Source organism: Balaenoptera ricei, chromosome 11 (assembly GCF_028023285.1).
Source record: "Balaenoptera ricei isolate mBalRic1 chromosome 11, mBalRic1.hap2, whole genome shotgun sequence".
NCBI lineage: Eukaryota > Metazoa > Chordata > Mammalia > Artiodactyla > Balaenopteridae > Balaenoptera > Balaenoptera ricei.
In genome coordinates, this window is record NC_082649.1 from 43,678,686 (window position 1) to 43,703,581 (window position 24,896).

Consider the following 24,896-nt stretch of genomic DNA (forward strand, 5'->3'; position numbering starts at 1 on the left):
TTACTGAGCGAGGAAAGGGTTTTGTATACATGCCTTGGGAGCCTCAAAATACCAAAAGGGTAGGAACTTCACTAAAGACTGAGCAGCAGTAGCCAAATTCAGCAAAATTTGTGTTATCATCATTCTTACCACTCATCTGAAAATAAAGAGTCTTACATATCTAAGACTATGACACTGGAAGAAATAAAGTGTATTGTAATAAAATAAACTAGAATTTGGGGAGCAGACAGAGCTTGAACAATAAAGGAATTCCTCAGCCTCTGTTTTCCCATGCCTAAAAGATAGTATGATAATCACTGCCTTAAGAGATTTTGTGAAGACCAAATGTAATATAATCTGAAGATCTATCTGGAAGAGAGGAAATTATAGTTGAATCTTTACCTAGTTTGTCAGACATTTTTCCCAGAAATAGAACATACAATCCTAAAGTTTGTACAGAACCACAAAGACCCCGAATAACCAAAGCAATCTGGAGAAAGAAGAACAAAACTAGAGGCATCACACTTACAAAGTTATACTAATCAAAACAATTTGATATTGGCACAGAAACAGACACATAGATCAATGGAGCAGTATAAAGAGCCAAGAAATAAACCCACGTATATAGGTTAATTAATTTACAATGAAAGAACCAAGAATATACAATGTGGAAAGACAGTCTCTTCAATAAAGTGTTGGGAAAACTGGACAGCCATATGCAAAAGAATGAAACAGGACTGCTATCTTACACCATACACAACCTTAACTTAAAATGAATTAAAGACTTGAATGTAAAACCTGAAACCATAAAACTCCTAGAAGAAAACATAGTCAGTAAGCTCCTTGATATTGGTCTTTGCAATGATTTTTTTTTTTGGCTCTGACACCAAAAGCAAAAGTGACAAAAGCAAAAATAAACAAGTGGGGCAACATCAAATTAAAAAGCTTTTGCACAGCAAAGGAAACCATCAACAAAATGAAAAGGCAACCTATGGAATGGAAGAAAATATTTGCAAATCATATATCTGATAAAGAGTTAATATCCAAAATATATAAAGAACTTATACAACTCAATAGCAAAAAAAAAAAAAAAAAAATCTATTTAAAAATGGGCAGAAGACATACAGATGGACAAGTACATGGAAAGATGCTGAACATCACTAATCATCAGGGAAATACAAATCAAAACCACAATGAGATATAACTTCATACCTGTTAGAATATCTATTATGTATTAAAAAGACAAGAAATAACAGGTGTTGGTGAGGATGTAGAGGAAAAGGAACACTTGTGCACTGTTGGTGGGAAGGTAAGTTGGTGCAGTCACTACAGAAAACAGTATGGAGGCTCCTCAAAAAATTGAAAAAAAAAAAAAAAAACAACTATCATTTGGACCAGTAATTCTGGTTATTTATTGAAGAAAATGAAAACACTAACTCAAAAAGATGCACACATCCCTATGTTCATTGCAATATTATTTACAAAGCCAAGATATGGAGACAACCTAAGTGTCCATCAACAGATGAATGGGTACAGAAAATGTGGCATACACACACACACACACACACACACACACACAATGGAATATTATTCTGCCATAAAAAAGAATGAAATCTTGTCATTTGTGACATGAATGGACCTTGAGGGCATTATAATAATTGAAATAAGTCAGATGGAGAAAGACAAACACTAACACTTATATGTGGAATCTAAAACAAAACAAAACAACAAACAAACAAACAAAAGCCCAAGCTCATAGATACAGAGAACAGATTAGTGGTTACCAGAGGCAGGGGGTGGGAGTGAAAGAAATGGGTGAAATAGGTCCAGAGGTGTAAACTTCCAGTTATAAAACAAGTAAGTCATGGGGCTGTAATGTACAGCATGGTAAATGTCTGTAATTAATAATACTGTATTACATATTTTGAAAGTTGCTGAGAGAGTAGGTCTTTAAAGTTCTAATTACAAGAAAGAAAATTTCTAACTAGGTATGGTGACAGAAGTTAACTGCAGTGATCATTTTACAACATATGCAGATATTGGATCATTATATTGTATACCTGAAACTAATATAAATTTATATGTCAATTATGCTTCAATAAAAAATACTTAAAAACGAACTAACAACAACAAAAAAATGTGTGAATTAGTGCTTTTGGTAACATAATATTTCTGATGACAGCATTATACACAGACTCAAAAATTGCTACTTTTATAACAACATAGATGAATGTGAAGACGATGAACTTTGTAATATCGTGATATATGATTCAAAATATGGCTATAGTGATGATGTCAAACATGCATGTGAAAAGTTTGAAAAAAGTCTCTACATATATATTTTCAAAGTGAAACAAGGAATAAGACTACATTAATGAAATTTTATATACCATGATTAAAATATGTAAAAATAATTATATTAATAAATGATTGTATCTTTTTACTATTTAACTGCTACTATTGTATTCATTATATATCTATGTCTATAAACACATCCAATTATATAAATATTCATTTTCCTCCTCTAATTTCTTTGATCTTTAACTTGAGTAAACCAAATATTTTTATACAATCGTATCATATTCTTCTTCATGATCCTTCTTATAATCTGGTACACAAGCATGCCTAGTAGCATACTATGCATGTGGTTTTGGATGCTTGAAATGTTAACTCCTTCTACTTTCTACATAGCTGAATAATGGAATTAATGAAGTATTCTCATTATAAGCCCCAAATACAAATTATAACCAGTTATGTCTGATGTGAAATCAGCTAGCCTGGGAGTCTACCTCTGAAAGTGAACAAAATAAATCACTGAATACTAGAATTAAGTGGGATATAAATTATGTAACCAAACTGTTATTTGACTGATGAGAAAACTTAAAGAGAAATCAAATTATTTCCCATGGTCACTCACCCAGTTGGGAGACCAGAACCCAGGTTTCTATATTCCATTTTCAGAACACTTTCCCTTATATCACTATAGCTCCCTTTTTAGTCCCAAACCATCCTTTAACTGCCCTCTTTACACTGAAAGATAATTGGTTTTTGGATTGGAATACTGAAAGGTTGAGCTGAGCCACCAGCCTAAAACAGGATGGCAGACATGGAGCCAAGGAGTGACCATGTAATCAAGTTAAGATGAGGTCATTAGCATGGGCCTTAATCCAGTATGACTGCTGCCCTTATAAGAAGAGGAGAAGAGACACAGAAGGAAGATAGCAGTATGAGGACAAAGGCAGAGATGGAACTTATGTTGACCCAAGCCAAGGAATATTTGGAGCTACCACTTCTAATCTCCAGAAGTGTGAGAGAATAAATTTCTGTTGTATTAAGCCATCCAAGTTTGTGGTAATTTGTTACAGCAGCTCTAGGAAACTAATACACTCCCCTAGTTTTCACAGATTAAATATTTCACATATTAAATAGGAGGTGGTCAGCAATATCAAAAACTGAGAAGAATGGGAAGAACAAAAAGGTGTCAAGAAGATTTGGTAGCAAGGAGAACGTTGGTGGATAATCAGTAGAGTGGAGTTATGGGAATCAAACTGCAGTAGGTTGAGGGGTGAATAAAAGATAAGAAAGTGATGCATTTAAAGCAAAGTTTTATAACATGAACTTCACTAAGATATGGAGAAGAGAAGTAATGTGGAATAGTAGGAACAAAGCGAGTCAAATAGAGGGATTTTTAGTAAACACAAGAAGCATCAAATATTTATAGGACACATTTGAATCCATATTTAAAAGATAGAACATCTTATACTATTTCAACACAATAAGAAATGTGAGTGGACAACACAGAAAATCTTCCAAAATAAGCTTGTGCTTGGTTACTTCTCTATGACACTGTCCTTGGAGTTCACGTGTATTGTGAAAATTTCTTTATAGATGAAATCACTTCTCAGCAGGGGGAATTGGGTAAACTAATATACATCAGATGAGTCCTTGGATGGAACCCCCATTCATCTTTTGCCAAAATCTATTTTATCAAAGGTATTGTTTCATAGGCTTGTGGCAAATAAATCCTTTTGCTTGTTTCTAAGTATGGTTAACAAACAGTTCTCATTGGTATCTTATTACTTGAGCAGAAAGTGTAGGACTCATGGCTCCTCTGAGGAGTCTCATTATAAGTCTACTTTTATAAAGTAAAGAATTGTAATTATAGGTGGAATTGGTATCTGCTAAATTTCAACAATGACTTGCTATACTTAGGCTTTGCTTAGTAGTAGAAAAAATAATTATGCCCTTTAAGTCATCTTTCTGAGCTTTTGTTTATTCTTTAAATGAAGATTAAAATAAAATCTACCTCATAAATCCCTTGCAGGGATAAAAAAAACTACACAAATAAAAATATTATGCAACTTGCTATAATTGCTGTTTTCTTACCAAAACACATTTATGGCATGTAAGTATGTATATAATAAGCTGTATATCTTATGCTTCATGACAAAATTAGGGTCAGAAGTGATTTATGCAATCACTACTGTCAAATTTCTTTAATAACCTGCACTTATAAATTTTAGATATAGAGATTCATTCATTTTATTTAAATTTAGTAACATTTATTGATACATATAACCCATAATGAACTTTTGTCCCTAAATTCCATTAGAGGCAAAAAATGAAGTTGAAAACATATCAAAAAGGAAGTAAAATTATTTATGTACTCAACAAGAGATAATGAAAGAGAAATATTCTTTAGATTGTTACAGTTTCAATTATATATATGCATGCATATGTGTGTATATATGTACATTAGAGAGAGAGAGAGAGAAAGAGGAAGAGAGAGAGAGAAGAAACAGTTAACCAGGAGCATAAACATTCTACTGTCTAACCAAGAAGCTCTAAATCTTGCCAAGAAAAGCTTTGGGAAATTGTCTGGAAGATACACAGATACATTTCAGAGCAAAAGTTAAAATACTTTTCTATTTCCATGAAGCATGATCCTTACAGAGCACAGAGATATCTACACTTTTCCCAAACTTTCTACTATTAGGACGTTTTCACCTCCTTCCATCTCCTTTTGTCTCTGAATAGCTTATCATGCCTAGTAGAAATGTAATGACGGCCACCCAAGAAGAAAGCATACATCTTTCTCTGGGTATCTGACATAAATACACCACACCATCTGAGAAACCTGACATACAGCTCTAAAACAGAGCACGTTAACAACTGATGCAAATTAATCAATGATATTCTCTGGGGTTTATAATGTCAAAATCTTCTCTCATGTGCAGTTTCAGGTTTAAAAGTGTTAGAATTTGACTTTGTTAGCTGATTGATATTTTCAAATGGCAATTATTTTTTCTCCCAAAACAAATGTGAAATAACAAGCTTCTGTAAATCTCACAGAACACCAATTTTCAGAATATCTAATTCAATGCTGTATTTACATTTAAAAGGCACATATGCAAGCGGGTAAAATAGTAATATTAGATGGAATTGAATGGCAAAAAATGGGAAAACAAGTTGAATTCCCACTATGAAAATTCAATAACTTTTCCCTATGTGGAATTTTTTAAATTGCCAAGATACTGATAATGTTAGCAGGTTTCCTGGCACTACATCATTCCATATTTTTCCCTTGCAGAGAGATCTAAACATGGGCTACTGAATACACACACACACACACACACACACACACACACGGGAGAGTCCCACACTCAACAAGAAGCAAAGAAGTGAAAATATTACATACATAGTCCAACCACTTTTAATGCCCTCTAATGAATGAGTGATACACCTAGTCCAGGTTCCTAAGATCTCTTCCATATTATGACTCTTACGACCCCAAATATGAAATAGTCAGGGAAAAATTGACTCCATGGCATGAATTATTCCCATAATTTAGGTTTGTAACTTAAATCTACAACTAGAGCAATATTTCTCAACCTCAGCATTAGGAAAAATTTGGACCAGATCATTCTTTATTGGGTAGGGGTGTGTCCTGTTCATGGCAGAAGGTTTAGCAGCATCTTCCACTACCCCAGCATTCCTACTCACTGGGTGCCAGGAGCCCTTCGTCCCTCCACCCTTGCCACCTGGGACAACCAAAAATGCCTCCAGACATTGCTACATGTCTCCTGGGTGTTGAATCCCCTCGGCTGAGAACTTGAACTAGAGCTTGATCCCTGCACACTGCAGAAACACAAGCCATGCTTGTCTGCTGTCCTATATACTTAGAGCAGTCAGCACTGACCTTCCGAGTGTTAGTTATGCTGCTCTCAAAAGCTCACAAAATCTCCCTGGGTGGAAATTGAAATTGTCAATGTGTATCCTGAAGTACGTCCACAGAAGAATCAAAAATCTTAGAGAAGCAGGAGGGGGGAGAAGATGTCAGTGTGAAACTGACTGTGGACTTGAATGATGACAGCTCAACTAAATATATCCAAGCAGGGAAGATGGCAAATGGCAGCGAACAGGCTGGCTTAAAATATTTTCGCAGTGGAGCACAGAAATTGATATTCATAGCAGAACATTAGGAAAAGGTTGAATTCTACACAGCATGTTTTCTTTTGGGAATATATAAATGTGTATACTGTGAAAAAAATTAATTCAAGAAAAGCACTTAGTACAGTGCCAGACACATGGTGAGTGCCCATTAAATGGGCAAGTGCTGACTGCTCTTCTTAGTAGTAGGACTACTGGCATTGTTCTTACTATTTAATTCTTTATGCATTTAAACATTTTAATGCTTAGGAATATTTCTTCTAAGTGCCCTCTCTCTCTCTACCTCTCTTTCTCTCTCTGTCGTTATAGAAAGTTCTCCTACACTGTTGGTGGGAATGTACATTGGTGCAGCCACTGTGGAAAGCAGTATGGAAGTTCCTCCTAAAAGTAAAAATAGAGTTACCATATTCTCCACTCTTGAGCATATATCCAGATAAAACTATAATTCAAAAAGATACATATGTACCTATGTTCATAGCAGCACTATTCACAATAACCAAGACATGGAAACAACCTAAATGTCCACCGACAGATGAATGGATAAAGAAGATGTGGTACATATATACAATGGAATATTACTCAGCCATAAGAAAGAACAAAATAATGCTACTTGCAGCAATATGGATGAAACTAGGGAATATCATACTAAGTGAAGTAAGTCAGAAAGAGAAAGACAAATACCATATGATATCACTTTTGTGTAGAATCTGAAATATGACACAGATGAACCAATCTATGAAACAGAAACAGACTCAAGTCATAGAGAATAGACTTGTGGTGGCCAAGGTTGAGGAGGGATGGGGAAGGGATGGAGTGGGAGTTTGGGGTTAGCAGATGTAAACTATTATATATAGGATGGATAAAGAACAAGGTCCTACTGTATAGCACAGTGAACTATATTCAATACCCCATGATAAACCATAATGGGAAAGGATATGGAGAAGAATGTGTGTGTGTATACATATATATATATATTTATATAAAACTGAGTCACTTTGCTGTACAGCAGAAATTAACACCACATTTTAAATTAACTATACTTCAATAAAAAAAGTCAAAGATATAGACTTTAAAAAAAAAAAGTTATTTCTCATCTTCAAAGGCCCAACTCAAGGGTGAGCTCCTCCTAGTGGCTTTCCCCAAGGGCCCTCACCGTCCCATGTGAAGAATTAATTTCCCCTTCATTTGTATTTTGTATTCATTTGTACAACACATAGTACATACTTACATCATACTGCTTAGCACATTGTATTATAGTTTTTAAAGCCTGTGTGTGGCAAGCTCACCCCAACCCCTGCCTCAGGCTATGAACTGTAAGGATCTTATTTACTCTCCTTGTGTACCCTGTGTTGGCCACATGTAAGTTGCTCAGGAAAAGCATGGCCAACTCAGCTGAATTATCTGGAAAATTCAATCATGTGGAAACCTCATTTCCCAATAATGCCAGATATGTGAGGGGTGACTGAAGAGAAATGCCTTCTATACGGAATTTGGGGCTGTCAGCTTCATGTGAAAAGATTAAATGAGTGAAATGATGTGTATTAAGTTTTTACCAAGAAAAATAAAGATTTGGATAAATATCAGAACACTTTTAAATGGCACGCATTGACATATGAGTAGGGATAAACGGGGAGGTGGGAGATAGTAGGAATAAAACATATAATTTTAAGAGTTTTAGGTCTTGCTAAGATAAATAATTGTGAAAAGAGATGACATCATGGGTCTGTCTCTTTCGTATTTGATCACATAACATTGTCAAAGGATTTATAGATGAGACGGTTAATAGACCAGAGAGCATCTTGTATATAAAACATATCTATAAAACATCAGTCTAAATTACTTCAAGGATCCCCACCTTGACACTCCTAGATGACATCTTATGGGAAGTGACCTTTAAATATGTGAAATTATACACACACACACACATGTTTGCATTGTCAAATGCACTGCCTTAAAGAGTACAGTCTGCACTGACTTTTCAATTGTTTCTTAGTTTAATTCAAAACACTATTACACACTACTATATATAAAATAGATAACCAACAAGGACCTATTGTATAGACAGGGAACTGTAGCCAATATCTTATAATAACTATAATGGAAGAGAATGTAGAAGAAAAATATATATATTTATATACATGTATGTATAACTGAACCACTTTGCATTATACCTGAAACTAACACAACATTGTAAATCAACTATAGTTCAATAAAACTTTAAAAAAAAAGAAACAGTACATAGATAAAATCCACAAGTTTGAAGACAAGTTTTAAGAGGTGACCTTAGGCTTGAAAATGTCTAGAGGTACAAGTTTCTTTTCATATATCCATTTTAGTTCTTGATTTGATAAATATATGAAAACACAAATAATCAATACTCAACAAATAATAATTGGATATTAAAATGGGTTTCTCAGATTGAAATTGTTTCCATTTTACTGTGATCACATGATATATAAATGAAGTATCTTTAATCCATTCCTCCTCAGTTCAGAGAATTAAAGTCAAGGTTCCCAATTGGCAGGAAAATTTTCCATAAAAGAGGGGAAACAAAAAAATTTATTTATCTTCATTTTCTGTGGAAAAAAAATGCCTCTTGTAGCTTAAGAAAAAAATAAGAGCAACTTATTTTTTTAATCCTTTATTTTGTTCAGTTTAGTTTTGATTTTTGCCCCTCTCTACCTGGAAATGTTGGGATTGTTATTTGGTAAAGAAACATGTAACATACTGTTGTTTCATTATCTTCACTTGCTCAACTATGCTTATGCTTGTTTTGATTACAAAAGTAATTTTCACTATAAAAATTTAGAAAGTACAGAAAAGGGGGAAATTAAAATTTAAAATTACCTGCAAGCTTTCAGTGAACACTTGCTGCTTCTTTCTAATCTGTTTTCCACATGAATTCATCCTAACATAATTATGTGTATTATGTGTAAATAAAGTTTGTTTCCTGTTTTATTCAATTAACATTACAGCCTGAGCACTTTCCAGTGTTACTAATATATTTTTAAAATACAATTTCTACTTGCTCTATGAAGTATAGCATTTCCATTTTCCATGAAACAAAGTGCAACTTTTTCTGTTCTGTTTAAAATTAAAATGTTCTCAGTCTATGCTATGGTAACCAATAATACTGTGAAAAACATTTATATGTGAATCCTTTTCTAATTTTCTATATCTCTGATACTTCTGTAAAATAAATTCATAGATAAGCAGTTTCCCATCCTCGTGAACTGTATTTTTTTTAACATCTTTATTAGAGTATGATTGCTTTATAGTGTTCTGTTAGTTTCTCCTGTATAATAAAGTGAATCAGCTATGTGCATACATATATCCCCATATCCCCTCCCTCTTGTGTCTCCCTCACACCCTCCTTATCCCACCCCTCTAGGTGGTCACAAAGCACAGAGCTGATCTCCCTGTGCTATGCAGCTGCTTCCTGCTAGCTATCTATTTTACATTTGGTAGTGTATATATGTGAATGCTACTCTCAAACTTCGTCCCAGCTTACACTTCCCCTTCCCTGTGTCCTCAAGTACATTCTCTACATCTGCGTCTTCATTCCTGTCCTGCCCGTAGGTTCATCAGAACCATTTTTTTTTTTTTAGATTCCATATATATGTGTTAGCGTACTGTATTTGTTTTTCTCTTTCTGACTTACTTCACTCTGTATGACAGACTCTAGATCCATCCACCTCACTACAAATAACTCAATATCGTTTCTTTGTATGGCTGAGTAATAATCCATTATATATACGTGCCCCATCTTCTTTATCCATTCATTGGTCGTTGGACACTTAGGTTGATTCCATGTCCTGGCTATTGTAAATAGTGTTGCATTGAACATTCTTGTACATGTCTCTTTTTCAATTACAGTTTTCTCAGGGTATATGCCCAGCAGTGGGATTGCTGGATCGTATGGCAGTTCTATTTTTAGTTTTCTAAGGAACCTCCACACTGTTCTTCACGGTGGCTGTATCAATTTACATTCCCACCAACAGTGCAAGAGGGTTCCCTTTTCTCCACTCCCTCTCCAGCATTTATTGTTTGTAGATTTTTTGATGATGGCCATTCTGACTGGTGTGAGGTGATACCTCATTGTGCTTTTGATTTGCATTGCTCAAATGATTAGTGATGTTGAGCATCCTTTCATGTGTTTGATGGCAATCTGTATGTCTTCTTTGGAGAAATGTCTATTTAGGTCTTCCTCCCATTTTTGGACTGCATTGTTTTTTTTTTTTTCTGATATTGAGCTGCATGAGCTGCTTGTATACTTTGGAGATTAATCCTTTGTCAGTTGCTTTGTTTGCAAATATTTTTTCCCATTCTGAGGGTTGCCTTTTCCTCTTGTTTATGGTTTCCTTTGCTGTGCAAAAGCTTTTAAGTTTCATTAGGTCCCATTTGTTTATTTTTGTTTTTACTTCCATTTCTCTAGGAGGTGGGTCAAAAAGGATCTTGCTGTGATTTGTTTCATAATGTGTTCTGCCTATGTTTTCCTCTAGGGGTTTTACAGTGTCTGGCCTTACATTTAGGTCTTTCATCCATTTTGAGTTTATTTTTGTGTATGGTGTTAGGAAGTATTCTAATTTCATTCTTTTGCATGTAGCTGTCCAGTTTTCCCAGCACCACTTATTGAAGAGACTATCTTTTCTCCACTGTATATTCTTGCCTCCTTTATCAAAGATAAGGTGACCATATGTGCGTGGGTTTATCTCTGGACTTTCTATCCTGTTCCATTGATCTATATTTCTGTTTTTGTGCCAGTACCATGCTGTCTTGATTACTGTAGCTTTGTAGTATAGTCTAAAGTCCAGGAGCCTGATTCCTCCAGCTCCATTTTTCTTTCTGAAGATTGTTTTGGCTATTCGGGGTCTTTTGTGTTTCCATACAAATTGTGAAATTTTTTGTTCTAGTTCTGTGAAGAATGCCATTGGTAGTTTGATAGGGATTATATTGAATCTGTAGATTGCTTTTGGGTAGTATAGTCATTTTCACAATGTTGATTCTTCCAATCCAAGAACATGGTATATCTCTCCATCTGTTTGTATCATCTTTAATTTCTTTCATCAGTGTCTTATAGTTTTCTGCATACAGGTCTTTTGTCTCCTTAGGTAGGTTTATTCATAGGTATTTTATTCTTTTTGTTGCAGTGGTAAATGGGAGTGTTTCCTTAATTTCACTTTCAGATTTTTCATCATTAGTGTATAGGAATGAAGATATTTCTATGCATTAATTTTGTATCCTGCTACTTTACCAAATTCATTGATTAGCTCTAGTAGTTTTCTGGTAGCATTTTTAGGATTCTCTATGTATAGTATCATGTCATTGGCAAACAGTGACAGTTTTACTTCTTCTTTTCCAATTTGGATCTTTTTATTTCTTTTTCTTCTCTGATTGCTGTGGCTAAAACTTCCAAAACTATGTTGAATAATAGTGGTGAGAGTGGGCACCCATGTTGTTTTCCTGATCTTAGAGGAAATGGTTTCAGTTTTTCACCAGTGAGAACAATGTTGGCTGTGAGTTTGCCATATATGGCCTTTATTATGTTGAGGTAGGTTCCCTCTATGCACACATTCTGCAGTGTTTTTATCATAAACAGGTGTTGAATTTTGTAGAAATCTTTTTTTGCATCTGTTGAGATGATCATATGGTTTTTCTCCTTCAATTAGTTAATATGGTGTATCACATTGATTGATTTGCATATATTGAAGAATCCTTGCATTGCTGGGGTAGATACCACTTGATCATGGTGTATGATCCTTTTAATGTGCTGTTTGATTCTTTTTGCTAGTAATTTGTTGAGGATTTTTGCCTCTATGTTCATCAGAGATATTGGCCTGTAGTTTTCTTTTTTGTGTGATATCTTTGTCTGGTTTTGATATCAGGGTGATGGTGGCCTCATAGAATGACTTGGGGAGTGTTCCTCCCTCTGCTATATTTTGGAAGAGTTTGAGAAGGACAGGTGTTAGCTCTTCTCTTAATGTTTGACAGAATTCGCCTGTGAAGCCACCTGGTCCTGGGTTTTTGTTTGTTAGAAGATTTTTAATCACAGTTTCAATTTCAGTGCTTGTGATTGGTCTGTTCATATTTTCTATTTCTTCCTGGTTCAGTCTCGGCAGGTTGTACTGTTCTAAGAATGTGTCCATTTCTTCCAGGTTGTCCATTTTATTGGCATATAGTTGCTTGTAGTAATCTCTTATGATCCTTTGTATTTCTGCAGTGTCAGTTATTACTTCTCCTTTTTCATTTCTAATTCTGTTGAGTTTTCTCCCTTTTTTTCCTGATGAGTCTGGTTAATAGTTTATCAATTTTGTTTATCTTCTCAAAGAACCAGCTTTTACTTTTATTGATCTTTGCTACTGATCCCTTCATTCGTTTTTCATTTATTTCTGATGTGATCTTTACGATTTCTTTCCCTCTGCTAACTTTGGGAGTTTTTTTGTTCTTCTTTCTCTAATTGTTTTAAGTGTAAGGTTAGGTTGTTTATTTGGGATTTTTCTGGTTTCTTGAGGTAGGATTGTATTGCTCTGAACTTCCCTCTTAGAACTGCTTTTGATGCATGCCATAGGTTTTGGGTCGTAGTGTTTTCATTGTCATTTGTTTCTAGGTATTTTTTGATTTCCGCTTTGATTTCTTCAGTGATCTCTTGGTTATTTAGTAGCGTATTTTTTAGCCTCCATGTGTTTGTATTTTTTACAGTTTTTTTCCTGTAATTGATACCTAGTCTCATAGTGTTGTTGTCAGTAAAGATACTTGATACAATTTCAATTTTCTTAAATTTACCAAGGCTTGATTTGTGACCCAAGATATGATCTATCCTGGTGAATGTTCCATGAGCACTTGAGAAGAAAGTGTATTCTGTTGTTTTTGGATGGAATGTCCTATAAATATCAATTAAGTCCATCTTGTCTAATGTGTCATTTAAAGCTTGTGTTTCCTTATTTATTTTAATTTTGGATGACCTGTCCATTGATGAAAGTGGGGTGTTACAGTCCCCTACTATTATTGTGTTACTGTCGATTTCCCTTTTATGGCTGTTAGCATTTGCCTTATGTACTGAGGTGCTCCTATTTTGGGTGCATAAATATTTCCAAATGTTATATCTTCTTCTTGGACTGATCCCTTGATCATTATGTAGTGTCCTTCTTTGTCTCTTTTAATAGTCTTTATTTTAAAGTCTATTTTGTCTGATATGAGAATTGCTACTTCAGCTTTCTTTTGACTTCCATTGCATGGAATATCTTTTTCTATCCCCTCACTTTCAATCTGTATGTGTCCCTAAGTCTGAAGTGGGTCTCTTGTAGGCAGCATATGTACGGGTCTTATTTTTGTATCCATTCAGCCAGTCTATGTCTTTTGGTTGGAGCATTTAGTCCATTTACATTTAAGGTAATTATCGATATGTATGTTCCTATTACCATTTTCTTAAATGTTTTGGGTTTGTTTTTGTAGGTCTTTTCCTTCTCTTGTGTTTCCTGCATAGAGAAGTTCCTTTAGCATTTGTTGTAAAACTGATTTGGTGGTGCTGAATTCTTTTAACTTTTGCTTATCTGTAAAGGTTTTAATTTCTCCATCTAATCTGAATGAGATCCTTGCTAGGTAGAGTAATATTGGTTGTAGGTTTTTCCTTTTCATCACTTTAAATATGTCCTGCCACTCCCTTCTGGCTTGCAGAGTTTCTGTTGAAAGATCAACTGTTAACCTTATGGGGATTCCCTTGTATGTTATTTGTTGTTTTTCCCTTGTTGCTTTTAATATTTTTTCTTTGGGTTTAATTTTTGATAGTTTGATTAGTATGTGTTTGGCGTGTTTCTCCTTGGATTTATCCTGTATGGTACTCTCTGTGCTTCCTAGACTTGATTGACCATTTCCTTTCCCATGTTAGGGAAGTTTTCAACTATAGTCTCTTTAAATATTTTCTCAGACTCTTCTTTTTTCTCTTCTTCTAGGACCCCTATAATTCAAATGTTGGTGTGTTTAATATTGTTCCAGAGGTCTCTGAGTCTGTCCTCAATTCTTTTCATTCTTTTTTCTTTACTCTGCTCCCTGGCAGTGACTTCCACCATTTTATCTTCCAGCTCACTTATTCATTCTTCTGCCTCAGTTATTCTATATTGATTCCTTCTAGAGTATTTTTAATTTCAGTAATTATGTTGTTCATCACTGTTTGTTTGATCTTTAGTTCTTCTAGATCCTTGTTAAATGTTTCTTGTGTTTTTTCCATTCTGTTTCCAAGACTTTGGATCATCTTTACTATCATTACTCTGAATTATTTTTCAGGTAGGTTACCTATTTCATCTTCATTTATTTGGTCTTTTAGGTTTTTGCCTTGCTCCTTCATCTGTAACATATTTTTTTGTTGATCTTTTTTTTTTTTTTTTTAATGGGTGGTGCTGTATTCTTGTCTTACTGGTTGTTTGGCCTGAGACATCCAGCACTGGAGTTTGCAGGCAGTTGGATAGAGCTCGGTCTTGGTGCTGAGATGAGGACCTCTGGGTGGCCTCACTCTGATTGATATTCCCTGGGGTCTGAGATTTTCTGTTAGTCCAGCGGTTTGGACTCAGAGCCCCCACCACAGGAGCTCGGGCCAGACCTCTGGCCTGGGAACCAAGATCCCGCAATCATGTGGCAGGTGAAGTAATGGTCCCTGAAAGACACGGACATCCAAATCCCTGGAACCACCTGGCTGGTGCACGGCGATGGGGTCCAGAGTTGCCGGAAGGGCCGGACAGTGGTCTGAGGAGCACAGGGTGGCCTGGTCTCCTCAGAGTCAGAGCCAGGCCATCTGCATTGCCTGCACCGCCCAGAGTGCCAAGGACTCCAGTTGGGCTTGACAGGCGTCTGCACCCCGGATTCATGTCTGAGGCCCCTTGAACTGTATTTTAAAGGAGAATTTGACTATTTATCTAAAACTTGGGTTTTCAGGGACAAGTTCACAGATAGCTCCAACTGCTCATAAGTTGGGTGGTGTTCATTTCATTACAGATCAGCTAATTTTTTATTAAGGAAAGTCACCTAGCATCATTTTGCTCACTTTGTCTTAACATAAACAGTAGCAAATGGTAGCTACTGTTATTATAGTAACCACCTATTTTTGATTACCCTTTGTATACAACCCTCTAAATCCTAGTAAAATAGTTGCTCCTGTTAAGCTGTTAACTGATATATTTATTAAGTATCAACTCTGGTCTTTGCATTGTGATAAGTACCAGTCTTTCCCACATCATTTGAAATATTTTTATTGTTCTGAAATACTTATTTTTGCTTTTATTTTTGTCTATAGATTTTTAAACTGAGACTCCAAGATGTACATCAATTTCCCCATGTGGGAATTCCAAAGACCCTGCTCTTATTACTATACACTACCATTTTCTACAAAGGCTTTGAAATCCTACACAGAAACCTGAAATACACTAAGAGGCATATGTGCTGTTTCTATATCTTCTGTCCCTTAAATGTCTTTCTTTGGCAGAGAAAGTGGAGTGTAAAAAGAGGATCCTAGATTTACAGACAATAGCACAGCACAGGGTTGCATTTTGTTACACTGTGGATTAATGAACCACTGGCAGTGGATGACTGCCTTTTTCAAAGATGAGGAAGGCATTTTGCGAGAGATTCTCCCTCCTGGTCAATGATACATAAATATGCATGTGTACATTTGTATGCTTCAGACATTGAAGCAAATAATTGGGGGAAAAAATTCCATACCCATTACCAAAAACAAATACACAGAAGACAATAGGTATAGCATAACCCTACAGGAGAAAAATCATAATTCAGCAACAATACTTAATAGTAAATGTTCAAAAATGTGAACTTGGTAGAATTGAATTAATATTGAATTGAATTTACTGAATTAAAAATTTCAAAATAATGTTCATTAAATTGAGTAGAATCCTATCCAATCTCTGCCACCCTAGAGTCTGGAATGGTAGAGTGAGACAACACCAATCAAAGAGATACATGTACTTTAGATTTTAGAAATCATTTTCAAAGATTTAGGAAAAATATCAGTGAAATTCTGGATCTTAGAGTAGATTAACTACACATGTTAAAATAAGTAAAGTGTTAGCCAAATTATACCCAAGAATACTCAAAGAGCAGGCAGATGGAGTTGTAGAAACATTGAGAATAATATGTTTAACATCAGTTATAATTAGAGAAATACCAAAGTTTCAAGATAGACAAATGTTCCATTTTTAGAAAGAAATGAAATTTCCCAAAATTATGAGATCTGATTAAGCATCAATACTCATAAATATTTCAAATGTATTATTAATAAAAATCAGCATGGGTTCATTCATAAATAAATCTATATATTATTATCAGTGGACTCTTCTAAAAATTAGTCCTTTATTCTTATCATTGTTATTATGTTTTAAATTATGTAAGTGTAGTTAACATACTTAGAAAATAGAGTGAAAGAAAGCTCAAAGGGTAGCTAGTTCAATGGATGACATTCAAAAATATCCTGAGCAGATAGAACAATGGACCTAAATAAAAGTTAGGACCTTTAACTGTGATCAGTGTAAATGTCTATATTTAGTTTCAAACAATTAATAAATAAATAGGGGGCTGGTGTACAAACAACTCCTGTAAAAAATACTTGGTATGTTGAATAACCAAGTACAAATTCAACTTTCATAAAAATATATTGTGAATGTTCAAAAGGTAAGATAATTCAAGTATTTTAGGATATGTTCATGGAAGATGTATCCCATTCATGGGTAATGATAATTTCAAAACTGTATCAAACAAATTCATAGTGCTGAGGCTAAAAAAAAAAAAAAAAAAAAAAATCACTTAAGACACTATCCCTTCTTTAAGGAGCTCACCAGCCCAAGTGTGGAAACAGATGCAGAAAAGGAGAATTATAAATAAAATATTTGTTAGCTATGGCAATATAATTAGATGGTATTTGGAGCATTATTTTCAAATCTAGTCATTTAATTTTAAAAGTCACCCCCATTATTTAGTATTTAAAAAAATAATGTAGTATGCCAGGCCCTGTCCCTGTGAGAAAAAAATTAGTATCCTCATTTTATAAATGGAACCACAGGATTGAGATTTAAAACAAAAAATTCACCCACAGACAAATAGCTAGTACATGTTAGAGCTGAGAAAAGAACAGAGATCTTTCTGCCTTGAAATTAGTGCTCTTAAAATAACAGTGTACAGAGATCAGTATTTATTAAGGTGTGTCCTGCTAAACCAGTGTTTCATAGGATATTAAGTATTACAGACCCAAAGAAAAAGATTCCATAGTCGAATAATTTTGAGGAAGACTAGGAAAAACTGAATTGACAGGTTTCTTTACCATAAAGACTTTGCAAGACTTTATTATTCTAATATGCATGGTGAATCTCCTAAAACATGGTCTAACAAGTAGACTTTTCAAATGCATTTGACCCCAGAAGCTTTTTATTCTTTTTCTTCATTGAGTATTGTGAGGGGCTAGTGTTCCATGGAATACCCATTGAGAAATCCTACTCACTAGAAGACCAAGAAATATCCAAAGGTCAGGAACTAGAAATATTCATTAAGGAGAGAAAGAGGCCTTAGTGGGCTCATGACAGCTGTCTTTAAATATTTATCTCATCAAATAAGGACATAGTATTTCATCAAAGGGAAAATCTAGATTTAATGAATGGAAGACAAATTTCACCTCAATATAATATTCCAATAAGAATTTTCTTTAAAAATGTAAGAGCTGTCCAACAAATGTGTTAATCATTTGTAAAAGGTGTGACCCAAGCAGTTTCTGCACTGGTCTGAAAACACCACTAATGTCCCTTTCTAATTCTTATATGTGATGGCTCATTTGCAGTAATTATCAGCTGAGGTTTTCATACATCTAGTATTTCAGATTCTCTGTCCATTTTTGTACCATTTTGAATTAAGCATTTTATAGACAGAAGACATACAGGTTAACTGTCAGAATCTATTGCAAATACAATGTCTTCCATCAAAATCCACATAACACTACACACACTTTACACTATGCCAGGGAAAAATAAAGCCACTCTTCTCCAATTTATAAAACAACAAGTAATTCAAATCATCTTAATTATAAATTTCATATGTGCAGAATAAAATGAAAGTTTTCTCATTTACAAAATGAGGTGAAGGGCCTGAAAATCACATACAGGGTAGCATGAGACCGTCTAGCACACAGATTGGTGTAAGGAGTAGGAAAAAGCTGTGAAATGTACAAGACACATTTCAGATCAGTTACATGTATCTTTCATGTGTCTATACCTGCCTTGATGCCATTACACTCAAAGAAGCATGATTTGATAGACCAGTGGGTTATCAATGGATTTTACTACAATGTAACATTTATTTGCTAGAATAATAAGTCAGATATAAATTTGATACCTATTTGTGTATTCCTTGATGATCTGATATATGCTAATCTTAATTGTTTCATTTTCAAATCGGCTGTTGCTCCGGTCCTTATATATCCTGAATTCTGCTGCTGTCACTGCTTCTCCATGAGGAATCTGAGTAAGATCAAACCGGAATTCTTTGTAATGCCTTCGCTGGTGAGAAAAATCCTTGTCTCTTTCAACTGAAAAAAAAAAAAAAAAAAAAAGGAAGTAAAAAGTTAGGCCTTTATAAAGTATGGAAATTAATGGTAAATTCTTTCACTTTGAAAACAAACAAGCAGGATGTTATAAAACTGGGAAAACATAAAACCACAGACTCATATGTGTTTCCAGTTGAAGGAAGTTCCACAAACCAACAGCCTTTAGTTCAAAAGCAATATAACCTCTGTGGTTTTATACAAATTCCTGGCTCCTAAATGGAAAGGTTATCCAAAAATGTTTTTAAAAGTGAAGGTTGTAAAGTTATTACTAGTGTGTATCAAGTACCAGAACAGAGAAGGGTTCATACAGGAATTAGCACTCTGTGATAGAAAGCTCCAGAGTTCCAGGTGAAGTCAATGGTGAGATTTAGCACAGTCAAGGGAGGAAAGTCGGACGGAGGCCCGAGGAGCTGCTGGCACAGTGGGGCTGTGTTTATGAAATTTTAGAGGTCAAGGAAACAAAACAAATGCATTTTCACAAGAAAGATTGTTCCTAAAGTGTCCTCCCGGGAGACGTTTTTCCTCCTTTTAGCAAATGCAAAGCTCTACCTTTTTTAATGCATTTTCATTTGTTCTTATAGATTATTGAGTGCAACCTCCCCAACACGTGGTGCAGCATCCAGTCTCCCAAAGATCTCTGCTCTTATGCAAAATTGAGAGAGGAACATATTTCCGCCTTCAGCAACCTTCCTACCAAATGAGGTCAGAGAATTTTTCCTCTTGGGAATATTGAGGAGTGTCAAGGGATTCAGGACAGTGTCAGGCATATCATTACATAATCCAGCTTTGTAAAATGATGTATTATTGGATACAGTCTATGCTTGTTACTGACCAGTGTTCTTGGCCTTTCCTAATCAATAGAAATTGATAAGAGGCCAGACAAGAAATTCAGGCAAGGCTTTATTGGGGGCCCTGCTATAGCAGAGGGGAGCAAAAACAAGTAACAGGTTCCCTTGCTTGCTCCCAAGTTGGGGCGAGCTGGTTCCTTATATGGGGTGAGGGTAGGGGTGTGTCCAGGAGTTGGGCCAGAGGCGGGGCTTAAGTGGTTTACCCACCCCTTACGTGGTGTTGAGTCCAGGGGGCATGCGCAGTACCCTGCTTTTGCTCCTGACACCCTGTTTTTGCTCCAGGCTCTTCAGAAGTGGCAATTGGGTTTTTGGCCTTTTTGTATCTTGTTGTCCATAATTTGCCCCAACTGTTCATGAACGCAGCTCTATTTAGTCCCTTATAGTTTCTTTGTATTTTATTGCTTGAGGAGAGATATTTGTCCAGGTGCAAGCACTGCAGCAAAGGGTCCCAGGTCCCAGGTCATAGCCTGTCTCATGCTGGGTACCAAAATCTTTCTTAAGGAACCACCTATTAAAAGGGCTCATTTTTAGTAATGCAATATCATTTAATGGAATTAAGTTTCTCAGTGCTGGTAGGTTTCTCAAAATCTCAGTTACCTCAGATAATATAGGACAGATTACAAAAAAAAATTCACTGCAAAGCATTGTGTTCCAAGTGTCTCACAAACCTACAAAAATTTTTTAGAATATATCCAGTGACATTTCATTGCTGAAATGTTGTTACAAGAAGATAAAAGATGTATGTTATATAAACAATTCACAATGTTCAAAAATTGGATTAAGACACAAAAAATATCTTTAGGAGGTTAATTGAAATGATACCAACACTGCTAAAAATATATGAAACTTGGGATCCTTAACTAGAGGAAAGGTCAAGATTAAGGAAGAGAGAAGGCAATCATGATCATCGAGGAGTGATTTTTGGGAACCCAGGCTGCTGGACTCCTAAATTCTAGTGCCAGACAAGGCTCCATGTCTGAGAGGAAGTTCATGACAAAGGAACCCACAATTCCTTGCCTTCATCCTCCAAAATAATCTCTGGTTTATTTTCTCCAGAGGAGTAGGAGATGGTTTAAGAGAGCTAGGAGCTCAGCCCCACCTCCATCTCAGATACCTACACCAGCAAAGAGGAAAATGTAAGCTACACCTGGAGGCATTTTCCTCCCATGGACTTGGTGAGAACGGCGCTCTCGGGCTGCCTGGGTACACCAACACCACTCCCGTGACTCATGAGGTTTTGTTTTATTTAAGTATCATTATCTTGGTCCTAAGAGATGTCCATTCCCCTGGAGAGATCATTAATTAACTTTCCCTAAATAAGGAGGATGACTGCATTTTTAAGATTCTATTTTGGTACATAATTTAAACCTCTTTTCTGTCTGAGCTCCAACTGGCAGTAGTGTAGACTGCTATGAACGGGTCTCCATCTCCAAAGTGTAAGGGCAGAAAATACCTACAAACTGGATCTCTAATAACTAGAATGTACGTATGAATATTAAGACTAGCCACAACTCTTGTTTACAGAAAAACTACATTTTTTTTTTAAAGAATCAATTTTATTTATTTATTTATTTTTGGTTGCGTTGGGTCTTTTTTGCTGCATGCAGGCTTTCTAGTTGTGGCGAGCGGAGGCTACTCTTCGTTGCGGAGCACAGGCTCTAGGCGCACAGGCTTCAGTAGTTGTGGCATGCGGGCTCAGTAGTTTTGTCTTGCAGGCTCAGTAGTTGTGGCGAACCAGGCTTAGTTGCTCAGCAGCACGTGAGATCTTCCTGGAGCAGGGTTCAAACCCATGTCCCTTGCATTGGCAGGCAGATTCTTAACCACTGCACCAAAAGGGAAGTCCCAACAAAGAACTACATTTAATTTGCTGTAAACTTTTCTCTGATCCTAATTTAAACAAAGTAGATGACATCATGAAACAGTATTTAAATAGAACTGTTCTAAGCATTTTATTGATATTAACATATTACAATTCATAACAACCTATGAGGTAGGTTCTATTATCATCCTCATTTTGAAGATGAAGAAACTGAGGAGGTAGAGGAAAAAAATACCTTGCCAAAGAATTTGAATCCAAGCATTTCATGCCACCAAGCTATGATTCTTTTTTTTTTTCTTTTTTTTTTTTTTTAATAAATTTATTTATTTATTTTAGCTGTGTTGGGTCTTCATCTCCGCGCGAGGGCTCTCTCCAGTTGCGGCAAGCGGGGGTCACTCTTCATCGCGGTGCGCGGGCCTCTCTTGTTGCGGAGCACAGGCTCCAGACGCGCAGGCTCAGTAGTTGTGGCTCACGGGCCCAGTCGCTCCCCGGCATGTGGGATCTTCCCAGACCAGGGCTCGAACCCATGTCCCCTGCATTGGCAGGCAGATTCTCAACCACTGCGCCACCAGGGAAGCCCCAAGCTATGATTCTTAAATGCCAGGATAGGCTGCTTCTGCTTAGAGACTACTACTTTGTCCTAATTTACCAAGTATTTATGCTTTAATAAAGATCTGATAATTTAGGAGTTTGGGATTAACAGAAACATGCTACTGTATATAAAATAAGTAAACAACAAGGACCTATTGTATAGCACAGGGAACTATACTCAATATTTTGTAATAACCTATAATGAAAAAGAATATATATATAATATATATTAATATATGTATGAATCATTTTGCTGCACACTTGAAACTAACACAACATTGTAAATGAACTATACTTCAATTAAAAAAAGAAAAAGAAAAGGAAAAGTGATCTGAAATCTTGCATTCACAAGTCCAAAATCCAAAAAGCTCTGAAAACTGAAAATTTGGCTTCAACTTCACTTGGCAGAAGAACTGGAAATTAACTGATTTGAGGTGACTTTAAAGTCCCTATTTATCTCACTTTAACTTACTGGTTTGCTGCAGAAATGTTCCCGGTGTTTGACTACGTGGCACTGTCCCAGACTCTGCTTGAGGAGTTCCATACTTTATGATCTAAGCATTCATCAGTCATTCAAAAATATATATTCTCTATTCTGAAAGTCAATATTCAAAATTCTAAGTGATAACAATCATTATTCAATTTTCCATTAACAATCAATTTTATATTTGAAATTTAGACAAAAATAACTATCGTCTTGGACATAAGGGCTTTGACATGTGTTTGTTATGGTCCAATCTAAAGCATGCACCTGTGTAATGCAGATGAGTATTGAATTCATATTATGTAAAGTCATCGACTGTTCTGGAATCCCCTGTGAGATGTTAGTGTAATAAAGTGGAAAGCTAGAATTTCAGCTGTTATTATAAAATTTCAGCTTTCTAATCCAGGCTCTTTAACCTAACCCCTTAAGGGGGCAGAGTTTCAAAGAGTTTAATAAAATTTTATATTAAATATACCACACAGAATAAAGTTGTAGTGCAGTTTTGTCCAGTGATTCAAATTCCTATATCCTACTGCTTTGAATTATAATTGCCCTGGTAAATTCCATGGGACATGTTGCAGTGAGTAATGGAATAAAAGTAGTACTTATATAGCCTTGCACTCCTAATGATGGTCACAAATATTCACAAGGTAATCTCAGTTACCTAGATAGGTGTCAAATATTAATATCCCTGACTTAAGAATAAGAAATTGGGTGATAAAAAAAATAAAAAAATAAAATACACTTATGCCAAAAAAAAAAAAAAAAGAAATTGGGTGATGACAGCTAGGTGGTAACAGATGTCTGTCTTCTAAAGCTCATTGTAAATCTTTGTTCAATGTCCATACCACCTACATAATGACATCCTACTTAGAGACTAGTTCGTTGTTAGTACAGGTGACCCTTGAACAATATGGGGTCCAGGAGAACTGACTCCCTGTGCAGTCAGAAAATCTGCATATAACTTTGACCCCACAAAAACTTAACTACTAATAACCTTACTGATAACATAAACAGTTGATTAACACATATTTTGTATGTTATGTGTATATCTACATATATTTTATGCACTCATGACATACCTAACTTTTTCTTAATTTTCCTGATATTTCTAGGTTATGCTGTTTATGTCTGAGTTTTTTCAAATTGCTGCAAATCTCCAAAAAATTTTCCAATATATTTATTGAAAAAAATCTGCATATAAGTGCACCCATGCAGTCCCACCCATGTTGTTCGAGAGTCAACTGTATATTCAAACAATGTTAATCAGCAATACACAAAAGTGTGGAGAACAGGTGGAGAAGCAAGGGTTTGATCACCAGTGTGTAATTGGCATCTAACACAATACAATGCCTGATCCGAAGAAGTCTTCTAACAAACATTGGTTGAATGAAAGACTATGAACAGATCAAAAGCTGGTTCTGTCTTTTCACTCAGCACCATCCTGCTGCATTTCCCATTGACTGAGGGCATGATAATTTATTTAACTCTCATTTGGGAGGGCATGTATTTTATTTAATACTCACTTATGTCCATAAGTTTCTATTACTTGCTCAAGAGCCCACAGCCTATAATTGGGAGGGAAGAGATTTCAACCCAATGTCAAGATTTCAACTCCCAAAGCCCTCAACAACACGACCCTGTGTGTTTGTTTGTTTTTTCTGGATGTAGTTTTGTTTGTTTTATCTAATTATCCCTAAGGAGAGTTGATATTTCAATGCTTACATTCTCCTCTACGAGATGCTCCTACCCTACAGAGGATGGCATACATTCTGGACTCCGCTCCTTCTAGAACTCACTTCCTCCAATATTTATCTTAGCAAAAGTTGTATCATATTCACCTATTTAATACTGATTCCATTTCTTATCTAAGAAAATGTTTATGAATAAGCAGGTGATTGTATCCACGACCTGAATTAGCGTTATATAATATCTCTATTAACATGCAACTTTTCCTACAACTATATTTTAAAAACAACACTCCCAAAACAGATGAAAGAGAACATACACACACATTTCATATTCCTTAGATGTAAGCTTTTTATAGGAGCTATCTTTGCCTTGTTCATATTGTGATGATTTTATATATTAAATATATTGTGTTTCTCCATAAGTTGCAGTGGGCTGTATAACACA

At 35.5% G+C, this 24,896-nt stretch overlaps 1 protein-coding gene across 1 annotated transcript in view; it reads right to left on the reverse strand.

Annotated features, from left to right (window-relative positions):
- Positions 1 to 24,896, reverse strand: part of BMP5 (bone morphogenetic protein 5) — a 116,428-nt gene that overhangs the window by 41,426 nt on the left and 50,106 nt on the right. Inside the window, exon 2 of the mRNA XM_059938996.1 lies at positions 18,808 to 19,000. Coding sequence (XP_059794979.1) covers positions 18,808 to 19,000 — 193 coding nt within the window. The remainder of the gene's footprint in view (positions 1 to 18,807; positions 19,001 to 24,896) is intronic.